Source organism: Amphiura filiformis, chromosome 11, assembly GCF_039555335.1.
Source record: "Amphiura filiformis chromosome 11, Afil_fr2py, whole genome shotgun sequence".
NCBI classification, from domain to species: domain Eukaryota; kingdom Metazoa; phylum Echinodermata; class Ophiuroidea; order Amphilepidida; family Amphiuridae; genus Amphiura; species Amphiura filiformis.
Genome location: NC_092638.1, coordinates 55,654,666 through 55,679,958, shown reverse-complemented (window position 1 = coordinate 55,679,958; position 25,293 = coordinate 55,654,666). Strand labels below are relative to the sequence as shown.

General features: G+C 35.9%; 2 protein-coding genes across 2 annotated transcripts in view; both read left to right on the top strand.

The window, feature by feature from the left end:
• Positions 1-1,473, top strand: part of LOC140165026 (probable tubulin polyglutamylase ttll-15) — a 30,962-nt gene extending 29,489 nt beyond the window's left edge. The window contains exon 12 of the mRNA XM_072188440.1: positions 1,049-1,473. The gene's annotated coding sequence lies outside the window, so the exon portion shown is untranslated. The remainder of the gene's footprint in view (positions 1-1,048) is intronic.
• An 8,479-nt stretch (positions 1,474-9,952) lies between these two features.
• Positions 9,953-25,171, top strand: LOC140165024 (probable tubulin polyglutamylase ttll-15). Its single transcript, XM_072188437.1, has 12 exons — positions 9,953-10,208; positions 12,394-12,570; positions 13,030-13,152; positions 14,291-14,372; positions 14,889-15,163; positions 19,112-19,172; positions 21,712-21,811; positions 22,365-22,437; positions 22,956-23,080; positions 23,704-23,791; positions 23,946-24,059; positions 24,440-25,171. Exons 1-12 carry the CDS (start codon positions 9,969-9,971, stop codon positions 24,557-24,559), a joined length of 1,578 nt encoding a protein of 525 aa, XP_072044538.1. The 5' UTR covers positions 9,953-9,968; the 3' UTR covers positions 24,560-25,171.
• The last annotated feature ends 122 nt before the right edge of the window (positions 25,172-25,293 follow it).

Sequence of the window (25,293 nt, the reverse complement as noted above, 5' to 3'; positions counted from 1 at the left end):
TTCAAATTTCTTTGTTTTTCAAAATAAGTAACAAAAAAGGTGATAAATGAAAGTTGCTGTTCAAATTGAAAAATAAGGGTCATTGGCTGACGGATCAAAATGGAAAAATAGGGTCTTCGGGTGACAGAAGATGTGTTCGTAAAAAATATGGGCGACGCTGAAAAAGAGGGTCTTAACAGCCTTACATACGCGTCACCTCCAAAGTGGGAGTACACCCCGGGCACGAATGTCTGTTGACAAAAGAAAATCAATGATATTGACAGGGCCTGGATATTGACGTCGAATATCTGCAATTTTACGTCAACAAACATTTGGTAAAAGATACAAATGACAGAAAATAGAACAAATAACGAATATTTGCTGCTTTAAATAAATAGATATCGAATAAAAAGTATGAATCGGGACAAATAAGGCAGGCTGACTTTGGTAATAAATGTAATATTTAAACCAAGAATGGCGGAGTCTGTACTCTTTGATTCTACCTCATTGTTTGTAGTCTTTTTGCTATGTTTTATGTTAAAATCCAGATGAAAACACGTTGAAATCGAAGTCAATTGTCGACCTTTAGCAACCATCATGTTGTCGACAATTAGTCAATTATTATTGTCTACGTTAGTTTATTGTCAACGATAAATTGATTTTCAGGTGAAAAAGTTACTATTTTAGATTTTGGATGGAATCATATATCTTTGTTTTACCTAATTTGTATAATTGTTGAAATTAAAGGGGGCATATCTGACAGTAAAAACTAACATTTTTTGGACAAAATGCATTTTGATGGACATGATATAATATTGCTTTAATATTTTGGAGGAAAATAATAATAGGGTATATCTGACCCCGAAATAACTTCGCAATTTACATTTATGAGGAAGTTAGTTTTCTCAGTATGCTAATCAATTTATTATCTGCTTTGTTCTGTGTGTTTGTTCTTATTTGTATTTATTTATTTATTTATTTATTTATTTATTTATTTATTTATTTATTTATTTATTTATTTATTTATTTATTTATTTATTTATTTATTTATTTATTTATTTATTTTCAGATGGATGATTTTAGCAGCAACAATACACAGCGTGTCAATACCAATCTCGGCAGTAGCTTCGATTTATACCACGATTGGCTGTCGCACAAATGTCAGTTGGATATGTATTGGTGCTACTAACAGTGAGGCCACTTAAGAAAATGGAATCTATCAACATCACAAGGATACAATAGGGACGTCAGCAAGGAGGGATTTTTGCTTAAGCAACGCGATTTTTTCCTTAAAGCAATAATGTGTGATTTGCATAAAGAATAGATTCCTATTTAAATGTCTGTTTTCACTGATCACATTATCCCCTTTTAATTTCGAGCCAAACAAATTTGGTATAATTGCGATTTCATTCCAGCGCTTACAATGCGTGTACTACGCTCGGCGATCGTATTATATGTAATACTGCACGGAGCATCGCGCTGGACTTGTGTACACATAAAGCATTCGATCGGTGAACTCTGAATAAAACCGGGTCAACCCAGTTTTAATATAAAAAGTTAAATTTTACTGTTATTAAAGCACCACAGGCTTAGTTATAGTCTTTTACGTGGTATTTTAGTACACCACTGTGCATTATAATTATGCAAAAAGTAGAAATCCGAGTAAAATTGAGGGCGTCGCTGTGAAGCAAATCACACATTATGGCTTTAAGCAACGCGGATCGTGCAAACACTTGAACTGTCATGAGGATTCCAATCCCTAAGTCTGTAACACATTATCCCCACGAACTAAAAATTTGAGGGGATTTCGCGATTTCCCAGAGTGATAATCCTCGAGTGGTCTTTTGATCTTTGACACTGTTTGTTATATATACTTAAACCAAAAGTAGAAACTATACATTTTTTTATGCTTATGACAAGACGAATAGTTTGATATGCATTGAAGCTCATTGAACAGTAACCCAAACATTTATAATTTTTGTCCCATGTATTGCAGGGCGATATATTCACAAATTGTATTCATCTATTGCTATGGTAGTTAATCCGATTATTACATCCCTTCTACGACGAATAAACAAGCTCATAGAGCATTATTGAGAGGGCACTTTACAATGCAAATGCATGACCAATTTTGGTGGTTTGCGAGTGAAGATGTCTGCACTATTTATTGCCTGATTACGTAACTGCTATGAATTATTTATTAGGTTTTCAATACAATCGCCTTGATCCATTTTGCAATAATCTTAATATTAATATGAAAGTAAACTGTCCTTCTAAAAGAAACTTATAATTTTTCACAAGGTCATATCTTAAAATCATGTCCATAAAAATTAACAAAAATTGCACACAGGATTACTTAAATACTCTACTCTAAACACATGTCAGTAACCACAAACAGTTGTCCAACTGACACAACAGCAAAATGCACTGACATGGAACAGCTTCCTGGACCACATTCACAGCCCAATAATTGGCACCTAACACAAGAAATATGTGAGTAAGTGGAATAGTGAAGAAAGTGTGTGAAAAGCACAAGAATCCACGTTCCACACTATTCCACTTACTCTTTGGAGATAATCACCTGTGTAAGGATCTAGTACGCATTCTCCCGGTATTGTCCGGTAGCTACAGGCCTATTTACCAGTAATTCGTGTTGAAACCCCACTGTTGAAACATAAGGCCTACGTTATTATAAAAATGTGAAAATGAACTAAGAATTTCAGAATACGCCCAGCTTATATAAATACATTTCTTGCGTAGTTAGTTAGTTAGTTAGTTAGTTAGTTAGTTAGTTAGTTAGTTAGTTAGTTAGTTAGTTAGTTAGTTAGTTAGTTAAGTTTATTTATTACTTTATTTATTTAGGTGTGGGCCTAGGCCTATTATAAAACTACACATTTATTTTCAATTTGTTATTTCGTTTTGTTTGTTTAATACAAACTGAGAAAGACATTTGGAAACAAAAGAACTTTTGTACAAGAAAATACTATTTAAAACAATGACTTAGGTTACAACTTACATAAAACAATTCTTATAAAGTTACTGTATCTGAACATGTCAAACGAATGCTGATATGGAAAGAATGGTGGTATTAAACAAAACTCAATTTACGGCATTGTATCGATGAAACCAGTTGAAATAAGAACAAAATTCGTAATTTTAATGTCGTTGTTTGTGAAAAAATAATGCTCGGAATAATGTTATGCATAAAACGTAATCGCGCATAACTCACGGAGCTTCACCTAATTTCGTGGACCATCATCATCTTTAGACCCTATCCAAAAACCGGAACGGTGTAACAATTGAAATGGCAGGACAGATTGGTGGACAGATTTTTTTGCTAAACACTATAATGCCCTAAAGTTGAGAATGGACCATCCCACTCGATTTGTGAAAAGGTCGCGAACCGGTGGATCCAAGTAACTGCCTAAAATGAACTTTGGAATTTGAAAACTGTAAATCACGTTGGGTCTAAGGTTGGGCTAACACTTTTCTTATGACTTTTTTTTATGACGCAGTTGTCCAACTGACACCACAGCAAAATGCACTGACACAGAACAGATTCCTGGACCACATTCACAGGCGAATAATTGGCACCCAGCAAAAAAAACCCGGGAGAATGCGTACAAGATCCTTACACAGGTGATTATCTCCAAAGAGTAAGTGGAATAGTGTGGAACGTGGATTCTTGTGCTTTTCACACACTTTCTTCACTATAATGACTATTCCACTTACTCACATATTTCTTGTGTTAGGTGCCAATTATTGGGCTGTGAATGTGGTCCAGGAAGCTGTTCCATGTCAGTGCATTTTGCTGTTGTGTCAGTTGGACAACTGTTTGGTTACTGACCAGTGTTTAGAATAAAGTATTGAAGTAAGTCTGTGTGTAAATTTGGTGCATTTTTATCTACAGGGTTTTGTGAAAAATAACGTACTTCATGGGGAATTAGTTGCTTGCTCTCCCTTTAAGGGTGGGGTATAAGCGTTTCGACAGTATTTTTGTGGGACATGGGAGCACATCAGACATATCGAATTGCATTCTGAATACGAAGAATGTCCTTCTGATATTAAATAATTTGGATTTTTTGAAATTCGCGATATAATACACATTTTATGTCAAATGATTAAAAATTTGATATAACAGTCCTCGAAATAAACTTCATAAATCTAATGATATGTACTTAAAGTGTATGTAGCAGGGATGAAAAGCCGACGATCAATTGAAAATTTTGACCTTCCTTGGGTCTTTTTGGGAAAAAATGTATATCTTCAATATGAAAGGGAAAGATTTTCAATTGATCGTCGGCTTTTCATCCCAGCTACATACACTTAAAGTATAAATCATTAGATTTATAAAGTTTACTTCGAGGACTGTTAAATATCAAAAATTTTATCCTTGTGAAAAATTATAAGTTTCTTTTTGAGGCCAGTTTACTTGCAATACATGTAGCATTCGAATGAGTTAGATGAAATACGCCGTGAAACTGATGAAGTTAATCTCTCCAAATGCAAATGAACAACAATACAAGAAGACCAACACATATGACCTGCTTTATAGTGACATGTTATCTGACTTGTACAAAAACCTGAATATCGTTGTGCAGTATGGACTGCACATTAAGATGCAAAATATTATATTATGATAATTATCATATTGTTATGTGCCATAATATTCCATAATATTCATTCAAATCTATGTATATATTTTGCCATCAGACATTAGTTTTTACTTTTTTTGATATTTTATCACCATTTTGTTTGTACATGGAATATTCTTTTCAATAGAAAATGCTAGTAAACAATCATACTTAATGTATGTATTGATTTATTTGGTAGATTAGTAAGTAATTAGTAATATTCCATGATTTATCGGTTTATTATTAATTGTTGATGAAACTTGGTTGATTGATCGATTGATAGCCATTTCACATTATTCCTAGTTTCCGCATGGAACGTCTATTTGAATAGCATCGTACATTAGATAAATATCAGTATTGATTTATTCTATTCAACAATATCAAGGATTACTATCAAACTTCTCTTAGAATAAGTCGAAAAATATTTTACGAAATGTAAAAATGTAAAAGGTTATGTATAGCCTTATTTGTTTTACACATGATCATGCTTTATAATACTGTACAAATTTTAAAATTCCACTGTCGTGTGTTTTAATATAGGAAAGTAGATTTTAACGTTCAAATTACAGAACTATAAAGTCCCGTTGATATTGTTATATAGTGGGACGTCAAAACCGATCGAACCACGATAAAAATGATCACAACATAAAGGCAATTGGTTGGAAACCATGCGTGAACAAGTTACTAAGGTATGACGCATGGCGTAATCGATACAATTGACAGTTAACTTATACAGTGATTGATTTTCTTGATCCGTTTAACATCACACCACTCCACGCCATACATAAATTCTCCCAGTCACATTTCCCCAATATGAAATTTAAAAAAAGTTAAATTTCAATATTACTTCTATTAAAGTTTGGCAGAGGCGGGGTTCGAACTCACGGCGGACCACGCCGCTTTGGATATGCTCTATGAGCCTAGCGCCTTAGACCACTCGGCCACTTGGCTTAATGGAATCCATTTGAAACTTATTTGAAGATATAATCGCAACTTCAATATAGGCCTACCACGTGACAAGCAAAAGCAGAAAACGTACCATATTTTGGAATTTTATTTGCCTAAAAACATTAATGTGTATTAATAGCGCTCAATTGTTGTTAATCCGACCGGGAATCCGACAATAATAAATGATAAATGTGCGTCTATATGGACAATACATTATATCGATTTTGACATGTGCTCGCACGGTGTCAGTACATTAGCATGGTCAGTAAAATACTATAGAGGAACCTACCATTTTTCTTGTATACACGTTCGATGTTTTTATCAATTACATAAAAAATCCATTTTAGACCCCAAATGTTTCTTCGGGAAATAAAAGATTAGAATACCATAAAAACGAAACAGTAATCTTTTGCCGGGTCTAATGTTATTTATACATAGAATTTTTAACGTTTTTTCTATCCTTATTCTTGCTAAATTAAAAAAATATTTTGGCGTATATAAAATTGAAATAAAATTCTCTGCCTCATAAACGACCTCAAATATGCCACAATTGGGTATCACGAATAGTTATATATGATGTGCAGTTAATATTCATATTTTCTTTTATACAGAGGATGCTTCAGTTTTGACAGGAAAAATATTTTCTTGAAAACCCTCTCACTCGGTTATTTCAAAACAGTAACCACGCTTCCCTAGAATGTGCAATAATTTAGCATTAAAATTTTTCTTATTCTAACAGCAAGCGTTTCTAGAATGAATTATGGCGAAATGTGGTGTAGTTTAACATGGTCAGTGGCCGGACGGTGTTTTTAAAATTTAAGATATTTTTCCTAATATTCAAACTAATTTAATGAATGCAGCAATTAATATTGCCTATTGTTTTAATATACTCAAAGTATATGATGCATAGTGTACTTGTGCAAATGCATTCGTCAAGATAATCGCACTTGCCATGGAGTTATTGCGCGTGCGATTATCTTGACTAATGCATTGCACTCAGTTCATTATCCTTATCATATGTATGATGAACAAACCCATAATCTGGCAGAATGACTAATAGCGTAGTTGTATAGGCTCTCGACTGCTATTCCAAAGGATGTGGGTTCGAACCCTGGTAGAATTTTAATTGTGATAAATTTGTTTATCTTTTGTTAAGTAAGGGGTAATAGTTATGGCAATAAATCCGTCGTATGAAAATGAACACAGCGCAATCCAGCCTCATATACTAAAGTATATCATGTAAATGTATTATGTGATGCAAATGTTGACTACTGTCTGTTCAATTAGCTTAGATTCTTATATTTTAAGATATTTGAAAAAGATACAAATTGTGGTGAAAGTCATTAAAGAAAAGTGTTAGCACAGCCTTAGACCCAACCTGATTTATACTTTTCAAATTCCAAAGTTCAATTTGAAACCCCATTTCTTTTCAATTTTGGTCTTTTCCCGCGATATTTTTATAACAAGCCGTAGATCAACGTCGGGTACCATAAACGTTTTTGAATCAATCCATTTAGTGCAATGGGGACGAATGTCATAATAATTAGATGCGCTGAGATAGTATTTAATCAACCATCCGCATCAGAAAGTATTGTCCGGTAGCTATAGGCCTATTTACCAGTAATTCGTATTGAAACCCCACTGTTGAAACATAAGGCCTACGTTATTATAAAAATGTGACACAAAAATGTAGCACAGCCTTAGACCCAACCTGATTTATACTTCTCAAATTCCAAAGTTCAATTTGAAACCCCATTTCTTTTCAATTTTGGTCTTTCCCCGCGATATTTTTATAACAAGCCGTAGATCAACGTCGGGTACCATAAACTTTTTTGAATCAATCCATTTAGTGCAATGGGGACGAATGTCATAAGAATTAGATGCGCTGAGATAGTATTTAATCAACCATCCGCATCAGAAAGTATTGTCCTGTAGCTATAGGCCTATTTGCCAGTAATTCGTGTTGAAACCCCACTGTTGAAACATAAGGCCTACGTTATTATAAAAATGTGAAAATGAACTAAGATTTTCAGAATACGCCCAGCTTATATAAGTACATTTCTTGCGTAGTTAGTTATAGTTAGTTAGTTAGTTAGTTAGTTAGTTAGTTAGTTAGTTAGTTAGTTAGTTAGTTAGTTAGTTAGTTAGTTAGTTAGTTAGTTAGTTAGTTAGTTAGTTAGTTATTTTAGTTATACTATTTAAAACAATGACTTAGGTTACAACTTACATAAAACAATTCTTATCAAGTTACTGTATCTGAACATGTCAAACGAATGCTGATATGGAAAGAATGTTGGTATTAAACAAAACTCAATTTAAGGCATTGTATCGATGAAACCAGTTGAAATAAGAACGAAATTCGTAATTTTAATGTCTTTGTTTGTGAAAAAATAATGCTCGGAATAATGTTATGCATAAAACGTAATCGCCAATAACTCACGGAGCTTCACCTAATTTCGTGGACCATAGACCCTATCCAAAAACCGAAACGGTGTAACAATTGAAATGGCAGGACAGATTGGTGGACAGATTTTTTTGCTAAACACTATAGACGAATCCAAATTCACGCATTCCTATACCTTAATGGCTGCCAAAGTTGGGTCCCCGTCGGCTCAATCTCACATAAAATGTGAAATAATGCGGCCTTGGAGGGTATTTTAAACTGCATTCTATCACCTGTGTTACACGTAGACAAAAGAATAATGACAGAATACAACACAAAATAATCCAACATCGAATTTTAAGCGGCTTTAATCCACCCAATTGGGCAGTCACTACACCAGTGTGGTGCATGCGGGGACCCGCCATGGCCGACCAAATCCTGACCATGACTTGGCTCGTTGGATTCGTCTATGGTCTATAATGCCCTAAAGTTGAGAATGGACCATCCCACTCGATTTGTGAAAAGGTCGCGAACCGGTGGATCCAAGCAGAGAAGATGTAAAGAAAGGAGATAGATCCAGCTATCCTCAAACAAAATATGTGTGTTGCCGCTCATTCAAAAGCAATCACGCTATTTAGGTTTAACAATAAAATACAACAAAAGGGTTCGAACCCATGACGGGTGTGATACACAAGTTGCTGCTTACTAGTTTTAGGGAAAGGTCAGTGTCTGTATACCATCAATACTATGCATACCATGCATGCAGATCCTAACATCCAGTTTATTTCAAATAAAATATGACCGAAGTTCCATGGCAAATAATAATTTTGCACGCTTGGTTACGCTTTCAACCTCTACGATTTATGATACAGACTATTCTCAATTATCAACATTTCTTTATTAGGTTTGCAGGAAATGACAGGAAAATACATTAAAACAATAAAATATAGATGATCAAAAATCATCCCGTTTCTAACAAAATCCTAAAACACTCTCCTAAATAATTAATATATGTTCCAAAATGGGCGGATTTTTTTTGAATCTTTACAAAACTACATTTCTTTCTTATAGTATCCACGTGTGGTATCCCTGCAGAGCAACATCAGGTACTTAACACACACGTGTCATACTTTCAAGGAATTATCTATAGAAACATTGGATATGGTTTCAATTCTGGAGTGAAAATTAATTAACCGTAGTCGGCAACACACATCACATCAAAGGCTACTTTCAAGTAGATGTGTAACTACTTGAGAATAAAGGACTATGAATAGGTGCGACAGGATAACCTACGGGATTATCTCAAGGATATAATTCCGTTCTTCCTCCTTCTTTTTCAACTTTCCTGATCCAAGTAACTGCCTAAAATGAGGCAAAATTGAAAAGAAATGGGGTTTTAAATTTAACTTTGGAATTTGAAAACTGTAAATCACGTTGGGGGTAAGGTTGGACTAACACTTTTCTTATGACTTTGACCGCAACTTTTTATTTTTTCAAATATCTTAAAAATACAAGAATCTAAGCTAATTGAACAGACAGTAGTAAAAACAAAATAACATTGCGTCACGTAACACCAGGCTCACAACAAAATATATCATTTTCTGTATAACAAAAGTGGTCACGATGTTGCCGTCGTACTCTACTTTACCATGTGCAGCGTTCCGTAGAAGGCCGTAGAAATCCATGGAATAATTGTTATAGTCATGATAATGTGATTATCACAAAGCACTGTTGTGTCTTCATCCTTGAGTTTTATGCATGATTCGATGAGGTCTTCTTGCTTTCTATCACCGCAGTCACTATGGACCACAACGGCCTCATGCCATAGTTCAATAACCTCAATTAAACACTCATAGTGCAAAATTTGACCTTAAGTTGTAGAGTATGAGTTTTTGTACTCAAATTTTCTAAGGTCATTCAATGAATGTTCAAATATATTGGGGTTAAAGAACTGTGCCTTGATAGATGAACATGTTGTGAATCCTAGTGAGTGGCAATGGGATTTCCTAGGAGCATGCATTTTCATGTTAGCCATTTTTCGCTGTGGAAGGTATTTCTGCATTATAATGGTTTGGATGCTGCGATTGATGATACTGGTACAGGTTCTATCTGTAACTTTCTTATTATGCCTGACATATCTAAACAAACAGAACGGAAGTGCACCTATGTGTAGTAAACAAGAAAATATTACCGGAAATAGTACATGCCAATTATGTGGAACCGTCAATTATCGACCAGTAGTGCATTTTCATCGCCAGAAAGATGTAAGTAATTAACTTGAAACACTGCCTTAGCAAGGAGGTGACACTACATTTAGAGAATAAACGAACTAAGGTACATTGCTATAAGTGTTTTAATGCCCGATTCACAAATTATAGAGATAAACATTTTTTTTTTAAAGAACACGCAAACATTATTTATGTCCGACAAACCGGGGTGGAGGCATCAATCTGGTTTTTGATTTGTTTTTGGTTTTTTCTACATCAGTCGATTTAAATATGGAAACATTCAATTGGGCATTTTATCTCCCTGATAGTCATATATTGACCAATAGATATATGACGACTATCATGGAAGACTGAGTTCCGCAGTCTATGGGCATTTGTAGGTTATGTTTGAAGCATAAAACATTTTGCATAAAACATTACTTACCATCACTACAGCATGGGAATGCTATTGACTGCCAGGCATGTTCCTACATGGATCGAATCCAAGGGTTCCTACAGTCACCCATGGAAAAGAGTGTACTGAAAACCAGTACACAATGTTCATATAGGCCATGAGTTAGTTTGTTTACATTGCAGTAATTCCTTCAGAATAGTCAATACAGATTCCAAACAGATAAAACTTACCTCACATCAGTTTTAGTTGCCCTTAATAACTCCAAATTGACATGACATTGAATTCTATTTGCTCAATTTCATACCAAAATCAAGGAAAACATGGTTTTGATATTGCAAAATAACATGGAAATCAAACAGGGTTATATCTGGTCATTCCAGTAGGCCACTTGAAGTAATCAATATTGGCACTTGAATGGTGTGACTCGGTGACTTTCTGCCCATTGTAAGACTGATGTGTTGTAAACTTGATTGCATAACATTAAGATTGCCAACTGATGTCCTTTGTATTTGAGTTTTCAATTATGGGAGTACTTCTGTCATTGATGTAAACATTGACAAAAAATGTCAACAAAACATGCTACTGCACAACTCTAGGGGTGTGTGTGTTGAGGGCTGATGACACACATTCGATGGGTGTAGCATGTTCCTTTTTCTAGACGTCATGTCATAAAATGGGTACGCTTGTACCGCACTAAGAACATTTTCTTTCAGTTAGTTATCAGCAATTTTGGAACTATCCAGGCGTATTTTGACAACTGGGCAGGTTAATTTTCATTGGGGATTTTTGAAATCATCGTTCGTCAACGATATTCAGGTGACCTCGAGCCTTTCATATGAATCAATACGCTGGCGAAGTTACGTAATTAATCGGATTAATTTCCATAGCAATAGGTGAAAACAATTTTGAACATATCGCGCTTCACTGCAACTCGGCGTGTCATCATCATTCGTTGCCGTATATTATTTTGACGACCCTCCTCAATTTTGAATGCTTCTGCCGCCACTGGGTGTCATGTGGGTAAAATTGCACAATTGTTTGCTATCTAGAATATGCAACTTTTGCTCTACTATGACTACAAGATAATGTTGACTCGTATCAAAATAACTTTAAGGGGTGGGGTATGAACGTATAGGTGGTATTTTTTGTGGGACATGAGAGCACATCAGACATATCGAATTGCATTCTGAATACGAAGAATATCCTTCTGATATCAAATAATTTTGATTTTTTGAAATTCGCGATATAATACACATTTTATGGCAAATGATTAAAAATCGATATTTTTGAATATAACAGTCCTCGAAGTAAACTTCATAAATCTAATGATATGTACTTAAGGTGTATGTAGCCGGAATGAAAAGCCGACGATCATTTCGTAATGAAGATATGGATTTTTTCCAAAACCACCACAAAAAAAAGGTTTATTTGGGAAAAAATGAAGTATTTTCAATATAAAAGGTCAACATTTTCAATTGATCGTCGGCTTTTAATCCCAGCTAAATACACTTTAAGTACATATCATTAGATTTATAAAGTTTACTTCGAGGACTGTTAAATATCAAAAATTTAATAATTTTTCATACTTTTTTTTATTATATCGCGAATTTCAAAACATTTTTGAACTATTTGATATCAGAAGAATATTCCTCGTATTTAGAATGCAATTTGACATGTCTGGTGTACACTCAGCTTCCACAAAAAATACGTGAAAACGTCACTTAATGTTAATATCAGATCCCTTAATGCATTTTGTTATTCCCCAGTAAAATCCCCCTCTCACCGCAGTGGCAACTAACACTATAATTTCACCACTCTTTATTTCAGACTCCACTTAAGCGTAGTTATTCATTAACTCACGCCAGAAACGTGTTTAAAATGTTGGGCTACGTGAACCAAGAATCTCAGGAATCTGAAGACGGTACTCAGTGGGACGTTTTATGGGCACACGAAACTCCCTTTGGATCTGGAAACCTATCGAACGAAGTACAACACAATCAAAAGGTAAAATAGGTCAAACTGCTTTAATTAGGCTTGACAAAGGCTACATGTACTCGCAATCGAGGGGGGATGAGAAGCAAAGCAACGCGTCGGGCGCAGAATGCGCGACAGAGCGGCGAAGCCACGACGTGGAGTCTCTTTTGCTTGAGTCTTGGGTAACGCAAAACTGGGAATCAAAACTAGTAAAAAGCGCACTGATTAACAGTACGCTAAGGCACAGGTATAAGCCCAAAGCCTCGGCACACTTTTTAGCAACATCCAGGGATTTTGCATCTAAAAAGCGCACACCCTATACATACCACAATAAACCATCGAAGTTTAAAAATATGTACAAAATCTAATCACTTGTTGTTTATATTTATACACTTAAGAAAAAAGTGTCAAAGTTGGATAGTATCTGCCTTGAGAAAACCCATTAGTACTGAAATATTCGTTCGTTTTTGTTTTCCCGCCCTTTTAAAGGTTAGTCAGGTTCACGGCATGCGGAAAATTACCCAAAAGGCGTTGCTGACAACGGAAGGGAGACTTAAATACGTGCCGAAATCCTTTCGGATCCCGCTGCAAAAACTACACTTTTTGGAAGAGGTTTGTATTGAGTAATGTTTCTTTCACTTGCGTAGTAACTCATAGTAAGGAGGTTACGTTATTCGACGGTAAGCAGTGGAAGTGAGTGAAGTATTCAGGCTCCACTGGGTCCAGCAAATGAAACATGGTCCAAAATAAAAGATACTGGTCTCAAAATTATACCGAATACAGAATAGTTTGCACTAGCTCCCTATATATGTTTCGTTTAGTGGTAACACCACAAAACAGATCGTGGCCAAATATTTGAAGTGGTCAATAAGGTTCAATGGAGTCTGACCTTTAATTTCTTGCTCTGTCTGTCTATTGCATTACTGTTGTAATAAAACAAGGGATTTTTGGCCTCCGTAGATTCAAAAGTTTACCACATCCATTTCCACTGCGCACGCAAGATTTCCTTTAATAGTGAGTGATTTAATTAGTGAATGAGTCATGGAATGAATGAGGAGTGAGCGAGTGGCCTGTCAGGGATTTGTGAATAATAATCTTCAAAAACGGAAATAACATACCGCGAAAGCTTGACTATTTATATGTTCATGTACCGCACCAGCATTTGAATATATAAATGGATAAGTAACCATTGCAGGCCTTGCCGCTAGTAAGGGGATTCTTGGCAATGGCGTAGTGTAATAGGGACAGGGTGGGGCGTTGCATATGCTCATAGGCCGCCAATCAATTTGAAAATTTAGAAATTCCCATAACAAACTTATGAAAAATGGCTAATGCCCCCAATCAGACCCAGTTCCCCCATTATGGTCGGCGCCTTCTCAACCCCCTCCCCCATGCTCGATCCCACAACCCCACCCCCTTAATTGGATGACTCACGCTATGCCACTGAATCTTGCTTACAGCGTATATCAAAATGATTGATACCCATCAGTTTTGTTGTCTAATAAAACGCCTGCTTCTTCCCAATTCAGCATTAGATCATCCTGAAAATGACTACCGTTTGTAGTTTTATGACCTTTTATTACGTAAATATACCAATTTGGTAGATGCTATGCTCTATTTTGAAGTGGCAGTCTTGGCTTTGCTCACTGGATATTGATGGGTACCAATCATTTTGATACACCCTGTATCTTTATTATTGAAATTGCTCATGATTACGTCACAAAAATTCTCTGTCCCTTATTTCTTATAGCTAAAACAAAACAAAGACATAAATCGATTATGGATGCAGAAAAACATTGACCATAGAGGGAATCAAGTGAAAAAATTTCATGGTAATGTATTCATGTCGTCTTCTAAGTGTAAGTAAATAACCCGGATATAGTTATCAGTGTAGCGAGAGTTAACCGAGTCCACTACAATGGCTCTTTTATAGTGTAAGAGAGTTAATTGATTCAACGTACAAGAATTGATCAAAAGCAGGCCCGTACGCAGGATTTTTTGGGGTGCTGATTTTGAAAAAGTGGACTTTTTCCAAAGGGGGGTCCATTTTGACCAAAAACCGTAAAAAACTGATTTTTTCCTCGCTACGCTCGCAAATTCTTACATTTTGTGACTCTGTGTATACTTTTGCACCCCCCCCCCTGCGTACGGGCCTGATCAAAAGTGTTAGACATTAATTGACTTTTAAATTACAAGGTAATGTATTCATGTCGTCTTCTCAGTGTAAGTAAAGAACCCGGGGTTATAGTTATCACTGTAGAGAAAGTTAACTGAGCCCACTAAAATAAAAGTACTGAGCAAAGGTGTGTTTTTTCGTTCGTTAATTCGTTCGTTCTCTCCTTTTTCAGAGCTTGACCTGAAGAAGGAAAGTATAATTCAAGAATATATATCCAATCCATATTTGGCACAAGGACGTAAGATGAGTCTTGCAATCTATGTGATCGTGACCTCGATTGACCCACTGAGAGTTTATATTATGGACACAAAATATATCATCCGGTGCTCCACAAAACTGTATGACCCGGAAGATTTCAGTGACCCGAGAACCTATATTACCGATGGTATTTTTGACCAGTCGAATAGCGATCACTTTCGTCTCGAGTTGGACAAAGGGAAGGACCAAGTAAGTACTAGTCGTCAAGACATCTTGAATGTTGTTCAAACCATAATAAGAACTGTATTAACAATAACAATGCGCCTAAAGATTTGTCTTTGGCATGTTGCTTTTTTGAAACATCACCAAAAATATCAGCTTTTGGAAAAACGTCCAAAATTTAAAACAAACCTGAACCTTCCAAAATAAATACTCGGCGGCCCAATCACTACCTGCCGCTGTGATCTGGGGCAACTCGTTGCTTCCCCTCTCCAGTTACCTGTACTTCAGCCGCCCAGCCCCTAACTCATCAACAATTCCACATCTCGTTGCCTTTACCTGTATAATGCTGCGTACTAATCAATTATCAAATTGTACGAATGATTTCAACAAAACAGTTAGTCTGTTGAAGAACTCCTATACTTAAAGGGTATATCTATTGCAAAAACAAGTTTATCTCCATTCGCAGAGAATAATTATTACATTACAAGTTGACACTCGTTGCAATTTTTTGTATGCGTATTTCTCCTGAAAGAAGAGAAATTGTCTTGCTGGTAGGTTCGGGCTCGTGCGTGTCCTTCCCCCGTTCGAAGCGAAATTAATTTTCAAGGCAGCGGGCTAATGACGTAAGTAAATGAAGCGGACACTATAGTGGAGAATGAGGTAATCTCGAACATCTTTTCATTTAAGCCCATTACTACTCATTAAAACAGCGTAAGATAGAATGAACCATCACAATATCAAGAGTGGGATTAACCGCCATTCTTCTATCATGCCTATGTTCACGATAACACAATGAGCCTAGAGCTCTTTTCATGTTCATTCATGCATAGATAATCTAGATGATCTATGAATCCTGTTATAAATGCACGACCTTCAATGGTCAACAAAGGCGTGGAAATAAGGTTAGCTACCAGCTCATTGAAATTGTTTATATGCATACTAAATACAATATTGATCGCTGAGACTAGTATACCTGAATATACTAGTTTCAGATTGATCACGCTGAAATTCTAAGCTCAAAATATTTTTTTATTTTTTAGTCCAAATATTTCTCATGATATTGATATACATATGAATTGCAATATCACAATTTACTAATAAAAAAGAAGCGGCTGTTTTTATCCATATGTTTAAGAACCATTAAATTTGTAATACTTAATTCAGAGTTTTTTTCCGAGAACAACAACAGTATACGTTCTGTGCTTTGAGAATGTTACAGTCCTTTCTCTCAAAGCAGGCACATCTCATTTCATGCCGTAACATTTTTTCTAGGTCAAATCTGTCTCGTTCGAAGGAACTCACCGCTTAAGTTTTTGCGGAATATCAATTTTAAACGTCTTATTTTCTCAAAAAAGGAGTCATTTTCATTTTCCTCATAATATTAGCTTGCCAATGATATGATGTTGTCCGCGCAATATATATGACCTTTAATGCTTGTATACTTCTCATGTATTTGATCAAAAACAACTTATCGCGAAACCAGTAACATGCTTTATTACACCCACCCCTTCTAATTTATCATTTACTTTGTTTCGGCATTTTTCACCCATTTTTTCGTAAAACATTTTTGTAACATTTGCTGAGAAGGACGCCCTTGATATTTTTAAAAGTTATGTTTTTACAGGAATATCAGGTACCTAAGTAAGCTAACATACCCTACAAAAATCAAGATTTTAGGTGCTGTAGTTTTCTCAAAATCCGATATTTTGAATAAAACACAGGAACCGTAGTTTAATTATTTCCATAATGGGTGGAAATATAGGGTCCACAACTTATAAGTTCCCCTAAATACTTTTTAAAATAAATCGAAAAATATTTTACGAAACGTAAAAATATAAAAAGGTATGTATAGCCCTGTTTGTTTTACATATGTGGACCAATGTATAGCGTCACACATCATTGATCAGTCATAATGGTTAATTGAGTAAGAAAAGAGGCCGTTTTAAAAGTTGCACCTGAGTCCATAGCAGTCAGGTTTTCTTTAACAAACACATGAATTATAATAGATCTGGCCTACTGTATTGTTTGTGAGTTGATTCCTATGGACTTAGATGCAACTTTTAACACTTTTTAAAGCGATTTCTTTTTTTACATAATGAACCATTGTGACTGAACGCAATGACGTGTGAGGCTATAATTTGGTCCATATGTGTAAAACAAATAAGGGCACTTTGCATTTCGTCAAATATTATTCGACTTATCTCAGCTGTTCAGCTCAAAATTAAAAGTGGAGATATCTGACGGTAAGGGGCTGTGCAATAATTATAGGCCCTGGGGAGGGTAAAATTGGGGGCGAGCCGAAAGGGGGGGGCAAGCATTTTTGGCAAGCCGAGAGGGGGGGCACATTCTTCGGGCGCCTTTTAAGTAAAACGCTCTAAAACGGCTTAGGAAAACCGTACGGAAACGCTTAAATATGCAAATCTTTCTGCTCGCTGCGCTCGCAACATATATATATGGACCATTTAAAATTTGCAAATTGGGATCCCAAAAATTTGGCATGTACAAGGGGGGGCAAAGAATTTTTGGCGTGCCGAGAGGGGGGTAAGCGATTTTTGGCGGCCCGTGAGTGGGGGAAAGCGATTTTGGTGGGGCTCATAATTATTGCACAGCCCCTAACAGCTAACCTTTTATGGAAAAGAAATTCTAATCTACTTTGTATGGAAATATTACAGTACGGCATTAATGGGCAATCAGAAGGGTATTCCGAGACAGAACTTTTGACATTTGACCTGTTAATTCTATTAAACAATATGATAAAATTGACTCGGCAGAGAACGAAAATGTACGACTTAATTTTGACCGACTTGTACGTATTAACATAACCATGATTTTGGACCAAGGTCTTAGACGTTGTTTAATTTGAAGCCATCATACCAAGTATATACAGGGTGTCCCAAAAAAGAGGCCCCTCATTTCGCCCTCTGTTTCTCCTATTTTTGAAAGGTTGATCAAATATAATTTGGTATGTAAGGACACCTTGAGTCTTTAGCTTTAATAACCCAAAACAATTATATCAATCGGCTCACAACTTTTGAAGATATGCTCTTTTCAAGAAATGTACCAGTTTTTCACTCTGTCCACGGAGAAGGTTTGGCTACTTCAAAGATTGAAAAGCGAGGAGTACACATACCATGCATGAATATCAAATTTTCCTCAAAGTAACTTTATTTATAAAATGGGCTTTACCGGTGGATTATGGCAATGGATTTTGTTTTTTGATTTGGGTAATTAATTTGTGGGTAAAATGGATGCCGAACATTGCGAATGGGACTTCTTTTGTTTTACTTGCAATTACTTATTTTTTCTTGGTTATTTATGCCTTTTTGTTTTATTATGTTTCATACGTTCTTACTTTGTTGTTTCTTGCTTTTTTGCTTTTTTTTTTTCTTTACAACATAAGTCAGTTCTCTTTTTAGGATAAAAGGTTGCCCTAAAAGGCTGCTTGCTTTGTCTTCTGAAGTGAGTTTACTGTGCTGTTCTGCCCTCTACCTGGTTGCCTCCTTGGCGAATACAGGTTTCAACCCTGATTCTCATTGCATCAATTGCGTTGCGTACCACCCCTGTGCGCCGGATACTTGCGAATGCATTCAGTAATACGTTTGCGAATATCTTGGATTTTGCCATAAAGGAAAAAAATCAAGTGGTGTGAGGTCTGGTGATCATGCAGGCCACTCCACAGAATGAGCCATCCAAATCACTCTGTTTGCTATCCGTGGACAGAGTGAAAAACGGGTACTTTTATTCAAAAGGGCATATCTTCAAAAGTTGTGAGTCGATATAATTGTTTTGGTTTATTAAAGCTAACGATTAAAAGTTTCTTTACATACCAAAATATATTTATTCAACTTTTCAGAAATAGGAGAAAAAGAGGGGCGCAATGAGGGGCCTCCTTTTTGGGGGGACACCCTGTAGTCGAATTTACAAGCCGAGTCTGTTTAAACATCTGTTTGCTGATTTCTATTATTAATGTTCCAGATCCCGTTGAAATACAAGTACAAAGGCGCTCCTGCGGCCAATGTTGTGTTTGCGAGAGAAGGTGAGGATTTTTTTTGTATCTTTATATATTCATTGCAGTGGCTGTCAAAGCTACGTTTGTATCGATATTAATGCGTGACCAACACACCATAAATTATATGAAAAATGTGTAACCTTTGGTAAAGTTGCAAGTGCGATAGATAAATATTCTCACCCAACTAAAACTACAAATGCATCAAACAAATTCGCCCCGTTAGTAATAACTGATGCTCGAGAGCATACTACTACGGTATAAATAAGTTTAGCGTCTCAAAATCCCATGCGCATTTGCGGTTTGAATCTACACAATACGTTCATCGCGCCATGAGCTCCCAACGCACTTAAAAAAATTAAATAAAAAAAGAAAGAAAAGAGTTCCAAGGATTTTATCATACGCAATTCACAGCTTAAAATGTGTGTAATTTTTTTCTAATTGCCGACCGACGTACCTTTTTAATGTTACGCCAATCAAACAAATTTTTAGGTCTTACAAAAAACGTGGTCGTTACGCGCTCATATCCCGGATGCGGATTCGAGTGTCGTGTAGAACTTTCTATTATGCGTGTCCCGAAGATCGCGTTGAAACGTTTTAAGGCTACGCTAAGTTTTTACAAAGTTGACCTCAAATTTGATGCACATAGCCTCGTTCAATTTTTTTTAAAATAAATATCATAGGGAGTAAATTCACATTGCATCTTAAAGGTCTGAGGATTCTTATTTTAGTAATCATTATTATTCTGAGCCAAAAGAAAACCATTGTTGCTAGTGTTTGACGTTTTTACCACATTCAAGAACCAGTAATTTAGATATCGTTTTTATCGTATCTTTAAAAGTAATGATGAGGAAATGGTGCAAGGAATCCAACTAGCATAACAGATTCCTTCAGAAATGAACACTTTTTGAGATAATCTCAAAATTTACATTACAATTACATTACATTAACCAACACTAATAAAGCGCCTTTACCGCTGCCCGCTGGATTCAAAGCGCAATAAAAATAAAAACAAAGCAGCAAAAACAAGAGAAACTAAACATAGGAAATCTGAAACAGGTGAGTTTTGAGGGCAGATTTTACTTATCGATTCGAGGAAGATAATACAGACCAAACAGCACACGACACTAAACTACATAGTATTAAATTTGCTACCATCCGTTGTCGAAGAGATTAATTTTAGCTTCAGTTGCATAATTAAGCAGTTTCTATAGCTGAGGTAATTCATTCTATTCAAGTACTCTGCTTGAGGGCGGGTTAGTGTAGTGGTCTTCTCAATCGCTTCTCACCGCTGTGGCCGGGGTTCAATCCCCCACGGCGCCACATGTGAGTTTGGTTGCCGATCCATGCTCGTCCTCGCAGGTTTTTCTCCGGGTGCTCCGGTTTTCCTCCTGCATCTAAAATCGGACTTCTTTCCGTATCCCTGTCCCGTCATATCCGGATGGCATCCCTTGAATTTCGTAGCCTTTGAGCACTATTGGGATTAGCCTGGCTTCGGCCGAATGTTATAAATAAAAAAGAATAATAAAGTTATCTTTTGTTATGAGATACACATCTGATACATCTGAGTTACTATAATGCCATAGTAACAGTAAACAAAAAATAATAGGACAAAAATGAAATACTAGGATGGTTTAAAATTACTTTGTAGGTATATAGAGATATTTTATAATTTGAGTCCATGAGGTGAACATATTTATATAGAAATGTCAAGCTGAGATGACAACGTATTCTGGCAGAGAAATCGTACAATTGATATGAACAGGGGAAGCATTCTGTTAGCTGCACTATGACACCTCACTTGTGTAAAATAAATTCGGAAAACTCGAGATTTTAATGATTGAATGCAATTTGGTGTGATTTCGAAATTAGAAAGTTGTAAGCATTTATATTACTGTGATGGATATCAACCACGCATAACGCTCTCCAAATTAAAAAGACCGCGGTCAGTACAGGATCTTGCCGATTGATAACACACGTTGACGGCCACTTAATTCAGGCGAGTAAAACATCTTAGGATGAGTACATGTACCGGGGGTCAGAATACGATATCACCATTGTGACGTCGCCATTGGATTATAGGTTTCATGTGTTTTGAAAGCAAAATATTTATATTCTTAAATCGTTAGGGTTCGACAAGTTCCCTAATGTAAGTATGTTGGTCACAGGTCGATTTGCTTGTTGTGTATGGGTCAAAAGTCAATGTTGCTCAGATTTTCGTAAAAATGGAGGCAAATTATTTGCCTAGCTTAGAGGTTTCAGAAAAAGAATAGTTTGCACGATCTGGGATGTCTACTTAGCATGTTACACAGCAAAGAGTCAAAAGATATGTAGGATTCCATAGGATTCAATGAAGTTTGTATTTATTTATCATCTATCTTCTAAAATTGACATCGCATAGTAAAAACTATTCTTTTCCTGAATCCCATGAACTTGAACAGTTTACTCCAATTTTTACGAAAATCGGAGGAACTTTAATTTTCACCCCTGTATATAGTTTTATGAAAATTATGACCACTCAAAATAAGTGTAGATTTTTTTGTGCGTTATTTACTTCTATATTCACTAGGCTATGACACCTACTGGATTCAAAGTCAACTATACGACGCCGTTAGAGATGTGTTTGAACAAAAATGGTCATCAATAAAACGTATTATAAATCCTACCAAGTAAGTATATTAATATATTTCTAATAATCTCGGCTAGGTCTAAATTAAAAGTTTTGATTCCATGAAGGATGAGATTTGGCCGTTGCTGTCATGTCTCTAACATCTTGAAAGATGCTTTTATAATCAGAATTAATTTATCAAGTGAAGTATGACACTACTTATTGTGCACCCAGACAGCTGCTTGACAATCAAACTGGACGATTCCGGTTGAAATCCATACACCCCCATACATCACGGTTACTCTCCCATACAGGGAGAGTGAATTTCAATGGGTTTACCTGTATGGTGACCCCATTTGAAATCTACACCCTCCCCCTTGTGAGGACGATTATGTTATGTCTTCCATAATGTGTGTTTTTATTTTAACTTGAATTGCCCAAATCTGCATATTATAGTTTTTAAGAAAATATCTCATTAAGAAGGAATTCAGATTGTTGGGAATGCATTTGGGCTAGCAGATGTTAAGAAATGGCGTAGAACTCAGCAGAACTTTGTTTGTTATTGTAATCCTTGTTGAAAATAATTAACTCATCAATCAATATAAAACTTCCAGGAGAGATTCGTTTTTTTGCATCACAAGATGGGACTTCGTGCCGGATGAGGACTTCAATTTGCATCTGTTAGAGGTTAGCACATAATGCAAGCGGATGTCGATGATGATGGGATGGAGATGATGATGATGACGATGACGACGACGATGACGATGACTATGATGATGACGATGACGATGACGATGACGATGGCGATGACGATGACGATGACGATGATGATGATGATGATGTCAATGATGATGATGATTTTGACATCATGATGATAATGAGAACATTGCAGATGCTGACAATGATGACAACAATGATGAGGATGTGTGACGAGGAGACTGAATAATATGTTGAATGTAGTGATGCTGATGACAATCTTTTCAAAACAGAAAAACGTTTTTCCAAAATTTCAATAAAATATTTAAAAAGCAAGACCCTATATTTCCCAATTTTTGGGTCAGTCGGAAAAGTTTCTTTTTGACAATAATACGGATTTGACGACAAACATAACGACAATGACGGTGATGATGATGACAATAACGATGACGATGACGATGACGAGGATTATGTTGTGATATTAATGATGATCGTTTTATCTCTTTTAGGCAAATATGTCGCCCAATATGCCTGACGCTGAACATCCGTTTTATGTATCGTTTTTCACTTCAACTTTGTATAGCTTATTACGAATATCAGGCGTTGACGACATTCGCAAGAACAATAGCACAAGGTATGTAATGTTTTGAAATGTATTCGTATTTTTTACGAACTGGGTTCGAAAGTATAGAAGAACATATTATTTTCTAAAAATTACACGTAAGGATAGGAGACGTCATAGCGTGTTACACTTGATAGCTGATTATAGTGTTGAAATGCTGACACTCCAGCTCGTAAATATGTGGTAAATAAATAACACCACATATCATTTAAATCCCCAATCATTAAACATGTACTAAGTTATTATTTCTCTCATCATAAGGATGCATAAATAAAGGTTGTAATACCTAGAACACTACTCATTGCCTGTGGGCAACACAACCAAATTGTTCTTGGCAAATGAGTTCTACTGATGACAAGTCGTTACAGGTAGTTCAAACTATTCTTTATTAGAATTTATGAAACAGTTCCGACAATTTGAGAAAATATTCATTAAAATAACTGCATTAGCCCTTTTGGATTTTCACTTTTAGCGTTCGACTTCTTCGCAAATAACTTCGGAACGATAAGTCAGGTAGATCAAACTATACATTTTCTATATCCTTATGAATCAGCACAGTGACTTCCTATCAAAACCATCTAAAATGGTAAAACAATATTTTTGTAGCTCCGGACTAACATCTGGGTTTTTTTCAGACCATCATACATCATAAGAGACAGTGACGTCATGTTAAATAGTATTCCAAGTTGCTACAACTCATCGAATATATCATGTGACAATACAGTAAGTAACATAATGCTTAATGATTAGGGAAATATTTAATGTAAATTGAAATTGTGAGATTCGTCAATTCAGGTAAAAACAAAACAAAAGTACCTAATTATTCACATCGTAGTAATGTTACCGTATGAAAATGATATTTATTTTTTGTTTTCAGGAGTATTTACTTTGCCCGCAGTGCATGACACAAAGTCAGGTAGAAATGTTGAAATCGTTAGTTTTTGAGCATCTCAACAGACACGACATGAAACGTGTGTTCCATTCGCAAAGGGTGAGTAGGATTTTCAACTTACACTCGATTCATACTGGCGGGAGTGTAAAATTGGACAAAGACATTTTGGCGAGCCGAGAGGGGGAGAAAGCGATTTTTGGCATTGTGAGGGGTGAAAATATATAGCGATTTTCTTTATTTTACCTATCCTCTCAGTCAAAATTAAAAGGGGGAATTCTTGACAGTGAAAACTTAATGGAAAAGTATTTATTGCTTTACTATTTTTGTGGAAAGTAATTAACATTTACGAGGAAGTTAGTTTTCTTAGTATGTTTACGCGTCAGCCTTCCATGACCAATTTATTGTCAGTTTTGTTCTGTTTGTTTGTTCTTGTTTGTGTTTATTTATTTATTTATTTATTTTCATTTCTGTCCATACAGATGGATGATTTTAGCAGCAACAATACACAGCGTGTCAATACCAATCTTGGCAGTAGCTTCGATTTATACCACGATTGGCTGTCGCACAAATGTCAGTTGGATGTGTATTGGTGCTACTAGCAGTGAGGCCACTGAAATGGAATCTTGAAAATCAGCATCACAAGGACATAATAGGCACGTCCACAAGCCTGAGGGATTTTTGTTTAAGAAACGCGATTCTCGTGCAAACACCAGCCATAGGCCTTAAGTATCATATTCCTGGGAGCGGAAGACACGGAATTGGTGTTTTATGACCTGATAAACAAAACGAACTATTCCATGTCAATTATTTACATTGCTTGTGATTTTTGTTGAACAAATTCCTATTTTGTCACAACGACACACCAAAACATAAAGATCGACTATCTACTAACTTAATACTCTACACTTAGGCCTATTCCAATTTTACCATTATCTGCGGATTCCTCTCTGTTCAAAGTTGAATTTCTAGTTTTATCTTTATGGTATCTGTGTGACTGTCGTGACTAATATTGATGGGCAATACCATCTTTTGGTATCTAATATCCGATACCACTTGTATCGGCGGTATCGAGGTATCCAGTATCGAGTATCGCCCAACGCTAACGTGACCATCCCCAGCGATATAGAATAAAAAGTAGATAACTAAAGGACCGATCACAGGACGATCTAGCTGGCGGAATGGCGACCATTATGCTAATTAGGAGATTGTTGTTTATGCCAAAAATGTTTGTGCCAAAAAATGACGAACAACTTCAGTTTTCTTTCCATTACTGTTATATTGTGAAAAACCATATAGCTGTGGAGTTAGTCCAATATGTTAGGAAAATATTCAA